This window comes from Sesamum indicum, linkage group LG8, assembly GCF_026168435.1.
Source record: "Sesamum indicum cultivar Baizhima isolate 11 linkage group LG8, ASM2616843v1, whole genome shotgun sequence".
Taxonomy (NCBI): Eukaryota; Viridiplantae; Streptophyta; class Magnoliopsida; order Lamiales; family Pedaliaceae; genus Sesamum; species Sesamum indicum.
The window spans coordinates 31,673,898-31,692,994 of record NC_142664.1 but is presented as its reverse complement, the minus strand read 5'-3'; the positions used below and the strand labels follow the sequence as shown (position 1 = coordinate 31,692,994).

Here is a 19,097-nt window from a genome sequence, read left to right as displayed (position 1 = left end):
CTGTAAATTTCTTGTTTGCATTTGGATTTGAGAAAGCTTCAAAACAAGCTCTGATTTGTGGAGTCTGATTTGGAATCATAACAAACAGTGGATCTCACAAGCAGATGATGTTGATTGTGTCTGGTTTCTCATTGTTCTTTCTTCTCAAATAATATCAAGAGCTGAGGTTTCATTGTCATACTATGAAGACAAAAACAACGCTGCGTATGATATATCAAACACCAATGTCCTGTTAATAAGATGCATCTTTGCAGATTTACTTCCTGCAACAGTGCAACCTATACTGATGCAGCAGTGCATAAAAAAGATTTGCAATATCCTTGAGAATTTGAGGGCTTAATCATGGAGGATTACACTCAACGAAAGCCTAAAAAGAAGCAACTAGAGAGCCATACCACAAAACGATAATTAAAGGCAGACCATAAAATGCACTCAAACATCAGACAATAGCCATCAGACTAAACTTTTCAGCTCTCAGCCTTCTCAATTGTCCCCTTTTTTCACCCCACCTTAACTTTGCTCTACATTTATACCCACAAGTACAAAAGAAACTTCTTCAAGATAAATACCCGAAGTAGCTTCACTAAGATGATCCTTGACTTATGAACAAAAAAAGTGATGATAGCCAGCCACTTTCTTTGTTCTTTAAGAGACAGTAAACCAGCAAGTAGCAATACTGGATCAAATATATGAGACAACTTATTGGACTTGAACATATTTGGCTGACAGGAAATTAGAATGCAAACCGCCTATTCAAAGTGAACATAAGAATTCAGGAAAAGGACGCTCAGAAGGCGTAGGTGAGTTTAAATAAAGACCAGTTTCCAATCTGCTATAGCTAATGGGGCAATAAGTAAGGCAGTAGAGGAAGAAGGTGTAGCCTAGTCTCTGCCCGTAGTGGGGCGGTTGACTATTTAATTTTGCTCAAAAAAGGCTTTTAGCCATTCTCTCTTCTGTCTGTGAAAGGAGCAGAGGTGCCTTAGCAAGTAGATGTGCATGAATCAATCAAATTATTACATTTGCCTATAATACACAACATAAGACTAATTTAGAATTGAATTGATGAAGCTTAAAAAAGTATATGCAAGAGATTGAGGCCATTTAAGGATTAATCTTGAACTTGTCGGCCAATATGCTTCAGCATGAAAGTAGAATACTCACCCAAGTCCAACAACTTAGCAATGAACCACGGAATGCTACTTAAGAGAAAAATTGGGTTCAGAAAAGAAAATTAGAAAATTGCAACAAAAAATACATGTCAGGAAAGCCCCAAGATATTCGGATAGAAAGTTGCATCAACAATAGATGCTCATAAACTTCAATCCAGTATAACTATTATGACAGCATGGACATTTCAGCATTGTTTCATCTGATAAAATGATGTCGTTTACATGTCATAACAAATCCAAAGTCATAGGTGGATGAAATTTTCTAAATGAAGAAAAATGAAACGTATGATCCAATTCATAGAGTAGCTGACATAGGTCGATCAGCATCACCAACATGATAGGAGCCAAGTACAACCTTGGAACTGAAGAGATTGATTATTGATGCAGGTTGAAAAATCATGCAACTACCAACTGCAGTATGTTCTTACAGTTCATCCACTGTCAGCTATTAATCTCCCTGATTTCCAGAACTTTGAAATGTTAAATATTCAGTCGATACAGCCCATCCTGCAAATGAGAACGAACAACAAATTCAGTTTGCTACCCCTACATGGAAAAGATAATGCTAGCTAGTAGCAACTGTAAGACAAGACCGAAGGAAAAGAAATCCCATGTTCAGATGGTAGCTAGAGAGAGATTTCTACTTGATTTTCATCTCATAAAATTGCCAAGTATTTACGGCAAGGAACCCAAAGCAATCAATGTCAGAACTAAACAGAGGTTTAAAACCCTAATCACACTCCAGAACTCTTCTAAGCACCTCCACATATATGTAGGCGCCGGTATAGGACCAGAGATCTTGTAACTTTTGTGACATCTGAGATAACTTTTGTGACCAAAAGGCTTACATCTATTCTCATGTAAATTGCAAAACAGTAGTTCAAAGTTACTTGCACTGGAAACTCTGTACTAAAAGGATAAGAGAATCAACAAGTTATTCAGATGGAAAACAAAGCTTTTATGCAAATGTGTAAAGGCCAAGTCGGAGGAAAGGTAATCGTGAGAAACCAGAACTTACTTCTATGGATGCAGTTGAACAGACCCAATCAGGAGGAGGCCAAAACATCTTGGAATAACCAACGTGATTACCAATTGGCCCAATACTCCCACTCTCCAGATCAAACACTCCAACACCACGGCTCTTCCACAACCCATCATCATCCCTATTGCAATACTGATCAGTGAAAAATATACAGTTCCCTCTATACTTATCATCGCCAGAAATTTCTGAAGCCCGCGCTGAGAAGGTACAATTGTCACCCAGAAACAACAACCTATCCCCCAAATCAGCCAGTTCTACCCATTTTCCCACGTTTTCATCCAATCTGAACACCTTAAACTTCACAGTCCTCTCACTCATAAAACAATCAAACTCCTCATAAAACTCGAATCCCTCATTAAAACCTAAATCATCTGCTGGTCCAACGCTCAAATACATATCCACTAACAACAAGTCCCCATCCGAATCCACAAGAAACTTCTTGTCACCACCGAAAATCGAATTCGCAACAAGACTCACATTCAAATCCAGACTATTCACAAGAACAACTCTACCGGTGTTATCAACCGCATAAAATCTCCCTTCTCTAAGAATCACATCGTCATAAGGCGACGGCAAATCATCAATAACCCTCCATTTCTCGTCACCAGACTTATAAACGACCAATTTCCCAGACACGTGAATTGTCAAAAGCACAAACCCATTCCCCAAGTTATTAGAAACCGCAACTTTTTCCATGTAGAGGTTCCCGGCCTCTCCAATCGAATTCGCTGTCGGTCTAAAATTAATATACTGAAGAGCATATTCTTCACCAAGTTCTTTAACCCTAACATTGAAGAAATTAAAGAGCTTGGGAAAATTGTTAGGCAAGGGTCTGAATTGGGACCGCGCAAGCGGGTTTAGGAGATGCATCCGGGACGGATTATCCCGTTCGAGTTTGATGATCCATGAGGAATGATCGGTGAGGGGCGATTGGAGAGAATAGATGGTGCGTTTGGAGAGGTAAAAACCCCAGCTGGTGTCGGAAATGCCGGAATTAGGGAGGATAGGAAAGCGGGTGGCGGTGGTGGGTGGGGGGGGAACAGCAGCGCGCCAGGTAGCGCATACAGAACGGAAGCGGAGGACGTCGGTTGAGGTGGGGAGTTGTTGGGAGACGAGGTTGAGGAGTTCAGCGGGGAGGGTAGACCAATCCGCCATTGAATGAAGAGTGAAGCAAGGAAAAGAGAAGAGTATTAACTGTAGATTTGGACTGGTTTGCAGAGAGAGGGGGGAGGGGGGGGAGATGGATTTGTTGAGCGATGCCACGTTCCAACCGTAGCTTCTGCGAAAATGGGTTTTTATTGTAAGACCTTTCAATATAAATATATATAAAATTAAATATAATATATATCTCTCTCTCTGACTCTCTGCCTACAACTCCGTGTAAGATAGATAGATAGATAGATAGAAGCACTGTATACAACAATATATGATGACACAAAACTTTTTTTCTTTTTCTAAATAACGTTCAATCAAAAGAGAAGTTGATCCAAACTTTATATATTTTTATTTTTTTACTTTTATTAAATTTCAAATAAGTCCATATTCCTCTATATCAGGCCGTAGTTTATACTTCAAACAAGGAACCAACGAACACGAGTTATCCATCACACATCTTCTTGGGCTATTTCATTAAATACCACCCAAACGCAACAGAGGTTGGCTAGTGGCTCCCATCACATCAACTTCAGGCATATACAAGAACAAGAGTAGCACAAGTTCAGGTTCACAAGTTCCTGGACTTGGAGTCTACATATGTTGTGATACAAGATTCAAGCTTTTGGACTGCAGTCATGTATCCCTCACAAATTTCTTTCAAAAGCTGCAACCTTTTTTCTACTTGTGACCACGTCTGCAAGCTCATGTTAGGCTTCTCATAGCATATTAGTTTCACCAGCATCCCCTGTCCACAAGTTGCAGATATACATTAGCCTGTAGCAAAATGGAAAGAGCTAGAATGCTGGAGAAGTTTAATGTGCACTCCAAGTGCCAGCCTCACTCGTCTCATAGCATTTTCCTTTTTTTTTTTAAAAAAAAAAAATGAATTTATCTGTAGGACAACAATACTTCCCAACACATGGTCAGGAAAGAAGAACATTTTAATCCTGTGGGAATTTGCAGGATTCCATCCGTAAAACGAAAATATGAAGAACATGTATGTAATATACACACACACACACACGTATACAGTACAATTCAGTATCCTAAATGACTAACATACCTCGTGTTGCTGTTTCCGAGAATAGTCACGTAGAAGAGATTTTGCAAGTTTACTGCGTAGTGCGAGCATATCACCAGCGACATTACTGAAAATGAAGGATGAAAGGTGGTGGAGGACTAGCGAGAATGCCATTGAACTGCGTTTTGCTGCTTTGTCAAGGGCACCAGAGACCCATGATTTGACATAGGCATCCAGGATCCGCTCATCATCCTGCACCAATATCAAACTCATGAATTCAATTCATATAAGCTATCATCTCTAACAATGATTTAACATCCAAACATTTGCATGCATCACCTGCAGACAAATGCAATTTAATATGATTATATATCTTCCACATACACATCTCAATATTCTTTATTTCACAAAATCAACAATCTACAGGAGTGGTATGGATTCCTTTCAAAGCATGCCTTGCAAATTTCAGAAACAGTATAAGCCTCCTCGATTATCAAATAACATGTTACAAAATTTTGACATGACTAACATCTAACATTAACAGAACCAGCTGGAAAATCTTTTAACTGTCCTTCGTTACTAGCAAGTGAAATACTTCGAAACACAAGGAGAGAGAGGCAAAAACTCTTACAAGTGACAAAAATAGGCAGCTAAGCTTTTTATTACTTTTTTTTCTTCTAATTCTATATAGCTTCAGAAATAACTGATTTGTGATCAGAAAAGCTGACTGGTATGGCATTTAATCACCACAAAAAATGGTATCTAAATGCAAGAAGCATCTCTGCCGTCAGATAATTCTTTTTTGGGCTAGTTAGAGTAAATGAATCTGTATACTGGTAGTACCTCAATAGGCTTGAGATAGCCCTTAGCCTGTATACAGCACTCAGCCAAAGGAGGTAAAAGTTCAAGAGCACGAGCATTAGATAAGGCATTCCATGTCGAAAGCCTTACAGAAGCTTCAACAGATCTGTGCAAATATATTGCAACTTGCCGGCCAAATAATATGTCACCATAAGATTCAGCAGCAAATTGCTCTACTAGAGTTTCAATAAAGGTAGAGTAATTCTCATGGATTTCTGACTCAAATTGCAGGGACTCCACACTCAAGTTACCATGCAAATTGACAACTTCTCTTCCGTCAAGGGTCTCGCCATAAACATTCTGCAAAGTTTCATACACATCCCTGCTCTTCCCATTTTCAAGAATGCCCATTCCAGAAAGTAATATTACAGACATTGCATGCAGTTTCCAAACAACTGGAACGCATTTAACAGGAGAGCAGAACTCAGAGCCAAGGACACTAGTTATAGCTTCAATACCTAGGAGAAAAAAGAGTCCGCCATTGGCAACGTCTAGAAAGTTTGAAGGCACCTCCATATAGGTTTTTTTGTTAGAAGCACCAGGACGAGAAACGTTCTTCTCGCAATAAATGGTGGAGATTGAACTGAGAAACCAGTGTACAGGAAGAGGTAATCTCTGGTAAGCCCATTCCAGTGTCAAAGAAGATGACTCTTCATCAGCTGTGTTTGGTTCATCCATATCCTCATGAATAGTCTCCAGGGAACGGCCGTTTTGCTTCACAGGTTTGTGGCTAACACTATTGATTTCTCCTATGGCTTTTTGTTTCTTCTTTACAGTAAGCCACCTGTTCCTAAAGTGAGCGGCCAAAACATCAGCAAACAACAAGTATTCCCCATCTTCATATTGCCAACCAAAAGGTTTGTATCCTTTATGACAAAGGAACTGGTGGATGCCAAAATTAAGATACTTCAGAACAGGAACATGGAATATGACCCTCAGTAGCTTATCGATGACAGGGCTATTCCCTGGACCCACGATTAGACAAGCTGCAAGGCAACAATTTAGCCTATGCCCCATCCCTCCAGCTTCTAATGGATCTTCGGCAAAGGGAATTTCAGAAATTTCAAGCAAGTGAATGAGCAATCTCGCATCTTCCTGAGCCAACAAAGCATTTGAGGACCAATACCCTCCACCTTTGGCACCCCAGCCGACACCAACTCCTGGAGCAGGGCCTCCTCTCCCAAACATCTCAACAGGCTGCATGTATTGCCATTCATTAGTGATTAATTTCATTAAAGTTGTCAGCAAATATTGTACTTCAGCTGCACAGGACTTGAGTATCCCATTGGCAAGAACTTTATCTTCCCTTGGAAGACTTTGAAATTTAGATGGTGCATTATGAATCTCAAGGTCTGCTTGCTGGATCAACTCATCAACAAAAGCAACAACTTGGAACAATCCTTGAAGGCAACATGTAGAAGATATTGCCAACTCTTGCCCTTTTTCAATCCTCAAATGACATAAATACTCAACTATGGAACCATTTCCCCAAAGATTGTTATTGCAGATTGTATCACTTACCCCTGAAACCCTCAAATATCCATTTTTAATTATTTCAAGTCCAATCTTAGGTACAAAGTCAGGCAGCCATGGCAAATGATCATTTGGAGCGCTCATAGTATCCTCTTTTATCACAGCTTTCAGCACACTGGAAAGCATATTCAGAACAGAAGAAATGACCCATAACAAGGAATTTATTTCAGAATCCTGCAAACTGCGATATTTGCTGTCTTTATTTTGGCATTCAAAGAGTCTTGATACATGTGGAATGCTTTTCATATCTATCCACTCAACGGCTAGATCGATGATAGAACCAAAGTGACTCCACAACCAAGTCGCTTTATCTTGAGCAGTGTCGTCCAATCTTTCATGCATGCTTGAATAAAAATTGGGAAGTCTACCAGCTAAAACATCAAGAAGAAGGTACATTTCTCTCGTGATGGCACAATATTCATTCACCACATCATAGTTGACTAGCTTGTCCATTGTAGGAACACCAAGCCATATACATAATGAAGTAAAAAGGTCAGAAAAGTCAGAAATGCAATACCCATAATGAATGAAGACCTTCCAGATTCGTAATTGTTCGACCAGCAAAGCCGACGAAAGTCTGCAGGCCTCTCTCCCAGATTTTACCCATTGGTCAAGGGAGAATGGATGTCGGTACAAGTGCCAAGTCACCTGGCGGAAAATTCCATTCTTTATAAATGTCAAGCAATTCTTCTTCTCAACCTGAGCCAACGCCTATCAAACACCAGGAAAGAATTTTGTCTGAACAAATGAAAAAAGATCCACACAAGCTAGAAAAACCCAATTGGAACGTGATAAAAGAAACTTAATCTGTTAATCTTAAGGGCACAGCTTACTTTTAAGAGCATAACAGATTTTATCTTGCAAGAATTGATTTCCATTTGTTCTTTGGAGGCGAATCTTCTAGCAACTGTCTGAACAAGCCTTCCACAGTCCATAACTGCAGCAGCACATGTTGGGGAATGCCTTGATATGGCAATCAATATAGAGATTAAGCATTCTTCTAATGGGGCAGCAGGATCCGTCTGGTACCAGAGGAATCAATAAGTTCATTTGCAAGATATAGATAATGGTATTGCCAGCAATAAGTTTCCATAGTTTGTTAAGCTGATGCAGAGAACTTGAGACTATTTGCATCAAACTGCTTACCTCCAAGAGATAGCAGATTCTTGGAAGAATCCCCATCCTAACAAGACCAGCGGCAAAATCCTGCCCAGCAACAACTATATCATCCTGAATAGTGTGTTCACCTTCAGCTGTGTCACCCACCGACTCCTCAGGAAAACAAAGGATATTAGAAGGTTTGGTATTATACTTCCAAAAGCCACCACGAAGAAAACCAGAATTAACATCTTGTTTACTTCTAAACACAGGTGCAGTATGAACATCCCTAGCATACTTTGGTGCCTTCTGAGAAAGAATGACGCCACATGTTACGAAGATGAACTCATAATCCAAGAACGACAATAACAAAACATTATATCCGAAATCAGACCATACCTCCAAGATGTCAAATACGATATCATTCATATCGCAGCTTAGCACACTTTGAATGGCTTTGGCACAAGCAAGGACCACGGAGTTGTGGTTATCATCAAGGGACATTCTACAAATAGGGTATACCAAAGCATCAGAGTATATAATAATAAAAATTCTAGGCTCAACTGAAGCTATCTGTTTCAGCTATACATTAATAGAAGGCAATAAATAATTTTGGCAGGAGAAGGGTATGCCAATTTACAAAGCCAGACCGACCAAAAAGCAGCTTATCATATACATCCTAAAATTTTCAAACTTCATTATATGAAAGAACACTCAACATGAACTTACTCAATTAGGGAGGTAATATTTGAAACAAGTTTGCTAAGAACTAGAAGTGCTTACCTTTTCGACATCAAACTTCATACACATTTACAAAACTATCAAGGTTATATACTGGTGAAAATGATTTCAAATTACAGGGATACACCATTAGCTATGCCTACAAACTATAATATCAAGCCAGGAGAGTGTGTGATCCATATGGATAATGTAAAACCATACAACAAACTTGATTTAATAAATCAGTAGAAGGTATGCCGTAGGACTATAACATACAAAAATTGTTTCACTCAAAATAGAGGAAAACAGAACACTATAACTAGACAAGATAAGAAAGGATGCATTTCAAATTTACCTAAGTGATAAAGCAAGCTCAGGCTCTGGGCCAAGAGTAAAAGCCCAAATAGCCTCCCAGTCAACAGACCCCTCAGCATCAGTACCGTTAGAAGCAGAACCAACTTGCTTTCGGCAGATGCTGCAAATTGCCCTATCAAGGATAGCTGCAATAAGATTTAAAGCAAAAGTCCGCTGCCCAGGAACCTGAAACAAATTTTGCAAAGGCATCCATGATTACTATGGAACACACTGGTGCCAACAGGCATGTAAAGGAAACTGGCTTCCATAAGTCATTCCCACTAACCACACTTCTAGTTAGGGCCACTGCTTCTTTAATTGTGTAACCAGCAGCACCAGGGTCACCTTCAGTTCGAAGAAAATCACGTTCGGCAACATTATCTGCATTGTATCCACTTGCAGATGATGCCTCACCTACAACCAGGGCACATTGCAATCAGCACATTTTCTGACCCATCAAAACAACACTCTCAACTATAATAAAGGGAATAGACAAATTAAGGATGGCCGCATCTAACTTTTGATATATTGGATCCCTGTCATCACAATATCCAATCTCACATCCGACTTGGTTACCGACTTGTACAGACTGCCTACTGATATTCAATATTGACAGAAGTAATTTTTCAAGCACAAAAATTTGGTAAAAAATCTCTGACAAGAAAATTCATTCTATAGATTAGAAGATGAAATTTTTCCAAGGAAATTCTTCTGATGAACAGCATGAAGAGAGTTAGAACCTTTTAGATTCAAGAAAATACATCCTGAATTTAGCAACCATGTAATATGTCATTTCATTAACACTAACCAAGGGCTGGAAGAATAGTACAATACACGGTTTTCTTTTTATGGCGCACAAATAAGTACATGATTTGTGAAATCAACAAAAATATCACGCACAGAATTTTGAATAGTCACATGAGCTTGTTTTGCAGCCTTACCGTTATCCGATAGATGAGCAAAATCACTGCCAATAATGTTGCCGTCCAAGAAAAATCTCATATTTCTAACACGCTCAACTCTTTTGCTCCAAGCATCCCACAGGCCACAGTTCTGTGGACTTGTATTTAAGAAAGATTTATCACCTTCATCTTTTGGTGTGTCCTGAGGAACTTTTTCCACAGGCTTGTCAGAGATACTGTTATAAGAGTTCGCTGTCAACTCTGAGAGATTCTTCTCACGCTGCATATCGTCTGCTTCACCACCTGCAATTTCGGACAAAGTACACTTCTGCCTCTTGACTTTGGCTTGGCCCCGTTTTTTCAGGGCATTTATCAATTCTGGATTCAGCTTTGCCATTATTTCAGCTTGAGCTTCAGCAATCTCATCAGCAGACATTTTTGCCAATCGAGCATGATTCTCAGCATCAATCTGACTTTCAAGACTGCCTTCTCCACCAACTACATTCTGTGCAGCAAAACCAGAAGCCACATGCAATTTGTGCATGTGTTGCATTTTCAAATCCACTCGTTTTTCCTTACTCGACTCATTCTGCATGGGCTCCTTCTCCACCAATGTAATGTCCTCAGATCTATTAATGTCACTCTGCGGCCACTGGCCTGGTTGAACAATATTTTCATTCTTGACATGTTCAAAGCTATGGAACTCCTTGTCACTAGCCATCTCTGACATGCCTAAAGTTTTCTCCTTCAACTCCTTAGAGACCGAGGAAGCCTTGTCATATTTTGTCATAAAATGCTCTTTTGCATTGTCGACACATGAAGTACCATGCAGCTTGGCATTATCTGGACCAGCAGTTTCTCTGTTTAAATTACCAGACTTTCTTTCTTGCGTTTTATGGCCAACTTCCAACGCATTCAAATGCATTTCCTTTTTCTTCTCATAAAGCACAGAATTACTGTCATTTTTCACTATTTCCTTCCATTGGCTGAAATCTATACCTTTCTTTTCTTTTCTTTCTACAGGATTAGCTACACCAGCAGCCAGTTCCATCCCATCACAATCTTCCCCTTCTCCAACATCTTCATCCGCATCACCATTATCGTTGATAATTTTAAAGTTTCCAACTTTAGGACCCCAATGCTGTTAAACAACATTGACAAAATAATCATTGTTCCGCAACTGCGTTTATGCTCTGATAATGAAAGTGTTCGAAATAAAAGTATACGTACATATATATAACGCAGCCAAATTAACTTATTTCAGCTGGTTCCACAATCTACATCGAGACAACATAAAATAGGATTCATGCTTCAAGAACCAATGATGACGGACTATAATATATAAAGAAAATCAGACAAACCCAATACAAAAGTAACGGATAAAAACACAGAATCAGTTATACATACTGGGCCATGTGAGCGATGGCGGGCCACCGGAAAAGGCAGAACAGTGGGCCGGGGTGCCGTAGTCGGACCCAAAGGCCTGGCTTGCTTGTTATCTGAGAAGCCCTTTTCGACTATGCTCCCCACCAGCCGTGCGGCGTCGTCTTCACTAATTTGTAGTGGGGTTGCTCCCAAAATCTTGGGTTTTGGGTTTTTGCTCCCATCGCTAGTCTCATTCTTCATAGTTAATTCCGGCTTATTCACAGAACTGAGAAAGCAGTGTCTGAGTTGCGCGCGCGGTTGTGGAAGAGGGGATGTTTGAAGTTCAAGGGTGAAGGAGCCGAATACTTCTTTCAGGGAAGCCGGTTGTCTCAAAGTCAACTCTGAAATTTTGACTCGAGTGAGCCATAGAGAGGCGTAAAGAATAAAAATGGCCGAGAAGGCGCTTGGGCCTCTTTCGCCAGCCCAAAAACAAGAAAGACATGGTACCTCATGGAGCCCAGTCTGACAGTTTCATAATGCCTAAGATGACCAAAAAATAGACTTGTCAAAATAAAAAGTTCAGCTAATCCAAGTTCCAGAAAGCCTGATCCAGGAAGACTTTACAAGCCACCAAGAAAATTTAGAAATTTGAGGTCCCCTAGCTAAAGTTAAATGTCATCCACATAGCATCCACGGATGATGCAACCATGTAGGACATTTCGAGGCCCCCTCACTAAATAGGATAAGGACTAGTAGTTTCTCAGTGGCACGTGGCGTTCTAAGGAGATGTACTATAAAGACTAACAGACTTTGAGTTTAGCTGAAAGAAGACTCCCAACCACCTTCCTAAAAATTAAGGCAGTCTTATCCCCTATAAAATACACAACAGATTCCATCAAGCATCCAAATCTTAAGGGATCCTCCAATTGTCCCTCGAGTCTGAGAGGGATGAGCTAGTCGCTGGGAACTTTGTACCAAATATGAGGGAGTTTTAGCATTATCTAACAATTTTGAGGTTATGCTCCCTCAAATTCATGGCCTCATCCAACCAATTTATGGTTGTCTAATAAATAAAGAGGTTTCCAGCGAGAGAAAATATGTTTTTGATATGTTTTACACTTTGAGTCCACCTACTACAAATTTCACATTTTTTGTACTATGTTAGTCTAAAGGAATATTTTAATTTCACACTTAGAGTTTTGATTCCGTATCAATCTCTCTATTTTAACTCATTTGACTGTTTTACCTTCTACTACTTATTTCACTACTTTTCACTCCCATCATTTGTTCCATACATGTGTTTTTGCATGCATCTATATAATTGTGATTATATATAACTATATCAATTATCATATTTTTTATTAAATGTTAAATAATATATGTTTTTATAAACATAAAATTTTAAATCTATATCGTTGATTTGATTTAAGTAAAATCTAAATCATTGATCTACTAATTAAATTTAAACCTTAGATTTAAATAAAATTCAATAGTTCTTAAATAAGGTTATGAATGTAATTTTTATAATTAAAATATTAAAATAAAGGCAAAGTGCGTGAATTACACGAAATCAAAATTAAATTTTTTTATTTTAAAAAATACAAAAAATAATTTAATATTTTTTTCCTAACTATATAATTTGCTCATTTATAATATATATGAGGTGAAATGCATTAAAATCCGGACAAAAATATATAGATAACTTCTCATTGGAAATTAGTGCGGTGCACCCATAAAAGTTATCTATATTTTGGAATTTTAATTTTGGGGAAACTCAAAGATAGTTTCTTGCAACTAAAATTTAAATATGCATTTCATTTGTTCTCTGAATCTCAAATTATGAGTGAATACTCTAACAAGTACTTATAAGCGAACATTTCATTATTGTAATACCCACATCTTTAATGTGACATATAAAACTCAATTGTTGAGTGAAAAATGTGAATTTTTGGAATGTTAGCAGAACATTCTTTAATCTGTTGAAAAGGCAAGGAGCTTTCCTCTTAAACAGCTCCATCCTAGAAAATTATGAACCAAATTGTATTCAGGACTGGAAGCAGAGGGCCCAAAGCATAAAAGAAGATAAGACCACTGATGTAAACAATGGGCAACTGTTTTCCTGACTTTGACAAGCGAAACCCACGAGCTTCAAAGTTGAGGAAAATTTTAACTTAGAAGACAACTCTTGTAGTTGTAGCCTCTCAGCAGAAATCAGTGTGTTGTCAAGTTGGAAATTGAAATGAGTAGCAAAGACGATGAGAGTCAGTTCATCTATTAGGAACCAAGAAATATGAGGCCTGCGCAAGGAATAAGGTGGCGCCACTGTCCCACATCGATGTGGTATAGGCAAGATGAGGGGATGAGCATTTAGATAAAGAGGAGAAAAATACAAGAGTTCCATACTTACCTGGACGGGGTCAATGGGTGATCAATAAGGCCTATGGCCTAGATTGGCGACCTCCATTGCACTTAGGAGGGGCGCCCGTCTAAGGTCGGCCCAAGTGGTCGAGCCTACGTCATAATTTGTGGTAGTGGGGGCCTGCGTTCGCGCGGCCCTCGCCCAAGTTTAGTGCAACATTATCGACTGCATATGACCCTCTCACTATCAAATGGGCCTCAGTTGTAGAAGTTTGATGAGGCCCTTTTTATTAAGTATTTGGATGGGTTGAAAAGTGAAAAGTATAAGAAAATTCAAAGTATAAATGAATGTCTACTAGGAAGAAGAGATGGAGATGAACTACAATTTGATGTGTATGATGGAGTGGACGGAAAAGTTGGAAAGTACAAGGCTAAAAAAATAAAAAAATACAGTTTTTATTTGTTTTTACTCTGTCATTTATCTATATATCTTTATATCTAATTTTTTCCAATATGTCTGGAGATAATATACAAAATTTGTTTTTAGTACCAATAAAGACTGATGTTTGAATTCGAATTGGTTAGTTGAAAATATTATTAGTAGTTTTTATTTTATTTAAATTAAATAATTTAGAATAAATGAACAATACTCATTCTGATAAATATTTTTATTAAAAAAATATTCTTGTTCATTGATAAACATTTTTATTAAAATTTTGATATACTAAAATTATATTAGTATAATATTAATTCATTTATTTTCTAATAAAAAATGAAAGAAAGAGTTATTCAATAAAATTATAAAATTAGTCTTTTGTTGTCAATCTATTTTCCTCGTACCAAAAAATGGGAAGTATTTCAGATTTACTCCGCTAACAATCATACAAAACAACTTGAAGTAACACTATCCCTATATTTGGTTTAATGTTTGGGCATTTACCAAGACAAGATAAAAACACCCAATGTTTGTTTTACACTTTATCTGTGTGTTTTTTATTTTTCAACTTTCATATATATATTTATATATATAATATAAAAAAAACATGATTTGACAATGAACAGTTATTTTTTTTCTCCCAAATCCCAACAATCAAACATACACAATTTATTTTAAAATATTTTAAATTACCTCAAAACACAAATCCAAACATACGATCTATCTCCAACATACACTTGTTTATCTCTATTTTCTCTATCTCAAAAATGCCAAAACAAAACACTCAAAATACAAATAAAAAAATTATGTATTATTCTTTCCTTCCCATCCCCTCTCACTTCTCTTTTCCTCTCTCACTTAAATCAAATGAGTCCTAATTAGAAGTTGAACGTATTAGTATGTGAGTAAAGTTTTTATAAACTGCATAATTGTTTTATTGGACTAACATATGCATGCTTTTTGGAGGGTCCTTTTCTTAATTGGAAAGGCCCCAATAATTAAGTCTGAAGATTCTGATATTTGTATACTGGCAGACTGTTTTGCATTACAATTGTGGAGATTTTTAATTGAGAAGATAAATTTGTGGTGAAGTAATGCAAGATTTGGTTTGGGTTTTGTGCAACCCCCGTCCCACATCATGGTTTTAATAAAGCAGATTAAAGGGTTCAGAAGCAACCATCTTAGTGAGGTTCTAACCGAGGCTGGTTGAAAACTATTTCCTCTAAGGAGAATTTCTGGAAGGGTTCCCTCTAATCCAGAGTAATATATAATAGAGTATGTAGGCGAAAAGGAAAATGTATTTATCATAAGACAATGCGCCAAACCCATCTCAGCTTCAGCTTGCTTGCTTGATATTCATTATTTGGATCATTCATTATTCAACTCTATGACATAGCTTTTTTCGGAATATTATCAAACACCTTCCCCTGTCTCAACTGAAATCGCACCTACTCATTCAAGTCAAAACTATAAGTCGCCAACTACACATAGCGACTTAAGTTCAAAGCATGGGATTGAACGAAACCCGACACTTCACCTCCGCAATCAATGATAACCATCGTCTTCCTCAATTCTCAACTTTCCACTTTCCACACAGATTAGTGGCAAAATAATTAACGAAACAAAAATGGCAAGCCCATCCGCCCAGACCCGAGAACCCAACCCGGGAAATCCGGGTCTAGACCACCTCCCTTCCGCCCTAATCGCCACCATCATGACCAAACTCGACGTCCCCTCCATCCTATCACTCGCCTCCACGTGTATGACCTTCCGCTCCTGCGCCGCTCACATCTTATCTTTTATCCCCAATTTCCATCTCCTCGTAAGTTCTCAATTTAGTTGCGATGGATTAGCATTTCGGTTTTAACATTTTCTTTTGGCTAATTTTCCTCCTGTTGGAATTTTTTAGGATATCGCGCCGTCCATGGATTTATTGAGGCCGTTACTGCCTCCTGACAACCCCTACTTGAGGAGCCTGAAGCTGGATTGCACGCGCCTAGATGATTCTTCTTTAGATTTTCTCCTTCGCCCCTCTTTGCAAGAGCTGTGCCTCCGCAATTGTGCAGATTTTAGCGGCAAGCTTCTGTCTAAGCTTGGACACAGTTGCAAAGACCTCAGGTTTGTCTTATGTCACCATCTCTGACCAAGATTCACTTTTACATCGGGATTTCTGGCTTGATTTGTGATAATTGTTATAGTTGTCTGTTTCTTGGTGGGCATGGTTGGAGAATTTTTCATCTTTATTGGCGTTTGATTATGGGTTTGGTGTATATTATTTGAATTTGAAGTGATTTCTTTTTCCCTTTCTTTTGGCTGTTATTACAAGTAAAATTTGTGTAAAAAACATGCCTTTTCAGGTTTCTGTACTTGAGTTCTGTAGCAGAGAAAAGGGGACGATCAGTTGATGTATTACATCTAGAGGAATTGCTCAGTGGTTGTTCTCACCTGGAAGTAAGGCTTTATCCCGTGATTTACTTGGATAACTGTGAAATTACTACCTTAAAGTTTTGTTTCAGATTGAAGAAATTGGAATGCTTTATATTATCTGAAGTTGCATTTAATGTGGTGGGTGGGGGGGGGGGGAGGGGAAGGGGTTGGAAGGGGGATGAGACAGGATATGGTATGCGTGTGTTATTTACCTCGAATGAGTTATGGAAAAACTCTTAAACGATGATATTTCTCATGTGTATGGTTTTTATTATTTGGAGTGCGCACAGTAACTTACATCAAGTGTATTGACGTCCAGGACTGTTGGGTTTTCTCCTAGCTAACTTCATATGACACATATATACTCTCTGTATCATGAAATGCAAAAGGAAGAATTTTTGTTTGTTTGCACATTGTTTTGTATATTTGTCTTCAGAAATACAGAAAATGTTCCAAATGTAATGACCTCAAAAGAATTCCCCCCCCCCCCCCCCACCCCTCTTTCTGTCTTTCTTTAAAAATTCTTGATCTGCTCGCATACTTCATGCCGGTATGTATACACACAGAAGGATGTAGATATGTTTTTAGCATGATGACAAAGTACTCAGATGCAGTATGAAGCCAGGTTTTGTGGGTTTCTTTTCTGAGTCTGTATTTAGCCTCGTAAAATTTCTGAACTCCGAAACAGTATATAATGGGAGGAGATCTTGCTGACAGTTTGTCCCAAGATATTCTACTAATCACTGCCAGATTTGATAATAAATTGACTGGCATACCCTCAAGAATTGTTGATTTTGATTATCTTTACACATTTGTAGCTTGGCTCATTAGGGACTCATATGATCAATAATCTTGGTATTAACATTGTGTATAATGTTTATATACCCAACCCAGTTGTTAATAAAACCTTTCAGTTTTGCTGAAGCTGATATATTGTTTTGCAGACACTGATCCTGATGTTTGATGTCTCCATATTTCTGCGTCATAATTTTGCTCGTGTTTGGTCTCTGGCCTCATCGAAACTCATTTCTCTTGAAATCGGATATATTTCTTCAGTAATGGTTACTGAACTGCTTAGCCCTGCCGTGGGACCTCATCAATCATCAAATCATCCCCGGCCATCCATATTGCCAAATATACAGAAATTATGCCTTTCAGTGGACTATATTACCGACACCATGGTGAGCACAATATCTAAATGTCTTACCTCCTTGACCCACCTAGATCTTCGAGATTCGCCTATAATGGAACCAAGAATGGCATTTGATCTCACCAACAATGGTCTTCAACAAATTAATGCCCATGGCAAACTGAAACATCTCTGTCTGGTAAGAAGCCAGGAGATAGCTCCTACATACTTCAAGCGAGTCAACGATCTTGGAATCCTTCTCATGGCTGATAAATGCTCGGCAATGGAAAGTATTTGTCTTGGTGGCTTTTGCCAGGTGACGGACACAGGTTATAAAACAATTTTGCATTCCTGTTCCAAGTTATATAAGCTCAGGGTATTTCATGGGACTCATTTAACTGACCTCGTTTTTCATGACATTGCTGCGACATCCCTTTCACTGACACATGTTAGCCTAAGGTGGTGTAATCTTTTAACAAACTTGGCTGTTTCACGCTTGACATCCAATAGAGATCTTTGCATGCTCGACTTGAGGGATTGTAGAAACCTTGGTGATGAAGCTCTTCGAGCTATAAATACACTTCCTAAGTTGAAAACTCTACTTATGGATGGTTGTGATATAAGTGATGTGGGATTGTCCTACTTAAGCAAGGGCTTGACGAATACCCTTGCTTCATTGTCTGTGAGAGGATGCAAGAGACTTACAGACAGATGCATTTCTTTCTTGTTTGATGGCAATTCCAACCGAGAATTACGAGAACTAGACCTGTCAAATCTTCCGAACCTCTCTGATGCTGGTGTGCTTTTGCTGGCAAAAAGTCGCATCGCAATAGCTGAGCTGCGTCTGCGACAATGTCCTCTAATTGGTGATACTTCTGTCATGGCATTAGCCTCTATGCAGGTTGACGAGAACATGTGTCGGGGCAGTAGCTTGAGGTTGTTAGATCTCTACAACTGTGGAGGCATTACTCAACTTGCATTTCGGTGGTTAAAGAAGCCTTATTTCCCAAGATTGAGATGGTTGGGAGTGACGGGATCTGTGAACAGAGATATAGTGGATGCTTTAACAAGAAGTAGACCACATCTACATGTTGCTACTCGTGGCGAGGAATTAGGGACAGACCAGTGGGATAATTTGGATGACTTTTATGCGCAGGATTATGAGGAAGTTGATGAACTTGAGCAGTGGCTTCTTGGAGAGGAAGACATGAGTGATGATGAGATGGAAGATGCTCTCGACATGGCAGAGCTATTCGAATGATCAGGGGCAAGTCTTCTTCCCTTCATATGAAGTAATTAATACCAAAGGTGATGTTTCATGTACTTGGTGATGGTGGTGGTGTCTTGTAGATAAATGTGTGTAACTTAATCCGTGTGGTGATGATTGGGATCCTGATATGTGAGACTTGGATCTGGTTTGTGTATATAGAGTGATGTATATGGTGGTATGAAATGTATTTGTACGTAGTAGTTGTCTCCTGTGACATGTGGGGTGATTCCCTTTTGATGAAAGGTGTTTCTAATTCA

General features: G+C 38.6%; 3 protein-coding genes and 1 non-coding gene across 6 annotated transcripts; 2 read left to right on the top strand and 2 right to left on the bottom strand.

The window, feature by feature from the left end:
* Positions 1 to 1,212: 1,212 nt before the first annotated feature.
* On the bottom strand, positions 1,213 to 3,614 carry LOC105169825 (F-box protein SKIP23). Its single transcript, XM_011090359.3, has 2 exons — positions 2,188 to 3,614; positions 1,213 to 1,676 (listed from the first exon to the last, which is right to left on the bottom strand). The coding sequence occupies exons 1-2, from the start codon at positions 3,364 to 3,366 to the stop codon at positions 1,650 to 1,652; spliced, it is 1,206 nt and encodes a 401-aa protein (XP_011088661.1). The 5' UTR covers positions 3,367 to 3,614; the 3' UTR covers positions 1,213 to 1,649.
* Positions 3,615 to 3,753: 139 nt separating this feature from the next.
* On the bottom strand, positions 3,754 to 11,651 carry IYO (RPAP1-like, carboxy-terminal protein). 3 transcript variants are annotated; one of them, XM_011090356.3, is made up of 10 exons: positions 11,263 to 11,651; positions 9,895 to 10,996; positions 9,240 to 9,367; positions 8,955 to 9,139; positions 8,279 to 8,384; positions 7,928 to 8,185; positions 7,615 to 7,803; positions 5,231 to 7,492; positions 4,430 to 4,639; positions 3,754 to 4,111 (listed from the first exon to the last, which is right to left on the bottom strand). In XM_011090356.3, the coding sequence occupies exons 1-10, from the start codon at positions 11,479 to 11,481 to the stop codon at positions 3,935 to 3,937; spliced, it is 4,836 nt and encodes a 1,611-aa protein (XP_011088658.1). In that variant the 5' UTR covers positions 11,482 to 11,651; the 3' UTR covers positions 3,754 to 3,934. The 3 variants fall into 3 exon arrangements, with proteins under 3 accessions (XP_011088658.1, XP_011088657.1, XP_011088659.1); XM_011090355.3 differs by having other exon boundaries at positions 7,928 to 8,188; positions 11,263 to 11,650; XM_011090357.3 differs by lacking the exon at positions 11,263 to 11,651 and adding an exon at positions 11,086 to 11,132 and having other exon boundaries at positions 7,928 to 8,188.
* Positions 11,652 to 13,619: 1,968 nt separating this feature from the next.
* LOC148787385 (U1 spliceosomal RNA) lies at positions 13,620 to 13,780 on the top strand. Its single transcript, XR_016067084.1, has one exon. It is a non-coding gene; the product is annotated as a U1 spliceosomal RNA (small nuclear RNA).
* Positions 13,781 to 15,407: 1,627 nt separating this feature from the next.
* LOC105169822 (F-box/RNI-like superfamily protein) lies at positions 15,408 to 19,097 on the top strand. Its single transcript, XM_011090354.3, has 4 exons — positions 15,408 to 15,836; positions 15,924 to 16,132; positions 16,372 to 16,465; positions 17,386 to 19,097. The coding sequence occupies exons 1-4, from the start codon at positions 15,642 to 15,644 to the stop codon at positions 18,829 to 18,831; spliced, it is 1,944 nt and encodes a 647-aa protein (XP_011088656.1). The 5' UTR covers positions 15,408 to 15,641; the 3' UTR covers positions 18,832 to 19,097.

Excerpts from the sequence above, each read along its gene's own strand:
- IYO (XM_011090355.3), bottom strand. The coding sequence starts at position 11,481 with ATGAAGAATGAGACTAGCGATGGGAGCAAAAACCCAAAACCCAAGATT. Across the intron at positions 9,140-9,239 it reads TGGCCCTAACTAGAAGTGTG|GTTCCTGGGCAGCGGACTTT; the intron begins GTTAGTGGGAAT and ends AATTTGTTTCAG. Across the intron at positions 4,112-4,429 it reads CTCGGAAACAGCAACACGAG|GGGATGCTGGTGAAACTAAT; the intron begins GTATGTTAGTCA and ends ACTTGTGGACAG.
- LOC105169825 (XM_011090359.3), bottom strand. The coding sequence starts at position 3,366 with ATGGCGGATTGGTCTACCCTCCCCGCTGAACTCCTCAACCTCGTCTCC. Across the intron at positions 1,677-2,187 it reads GTTCAACTGCATCCATAGAA|GATGGGCTGTATCGACTGAA; the intron begins GTAAGTTCTGGT and ends TCTCATTTGCAG.
- LOC105169822 (XM_011090354.3), top strand. The coding sequence starts at position 15,642 with ATGGCAAGCCCATCCGCCCAGACCCGAGAACCCAACCCGGGAAATCCG. Across the intron at positions 15,837-15,923 it reads TCCCCAATTTCCATCTCCTC|GATATCGCGCCGTCCATGGA; the intron begins GTAAGTTCTCAA and ends GGAATTTTTTAG. Across the intron at positions 16,466-17,385 it reads GTGGTTGTTCTCACCTGGAA|ACACTGATCCTGATGTTTGA; the intron begins GTAAGGCTTTAT and ends ATTGTTTTGCAG.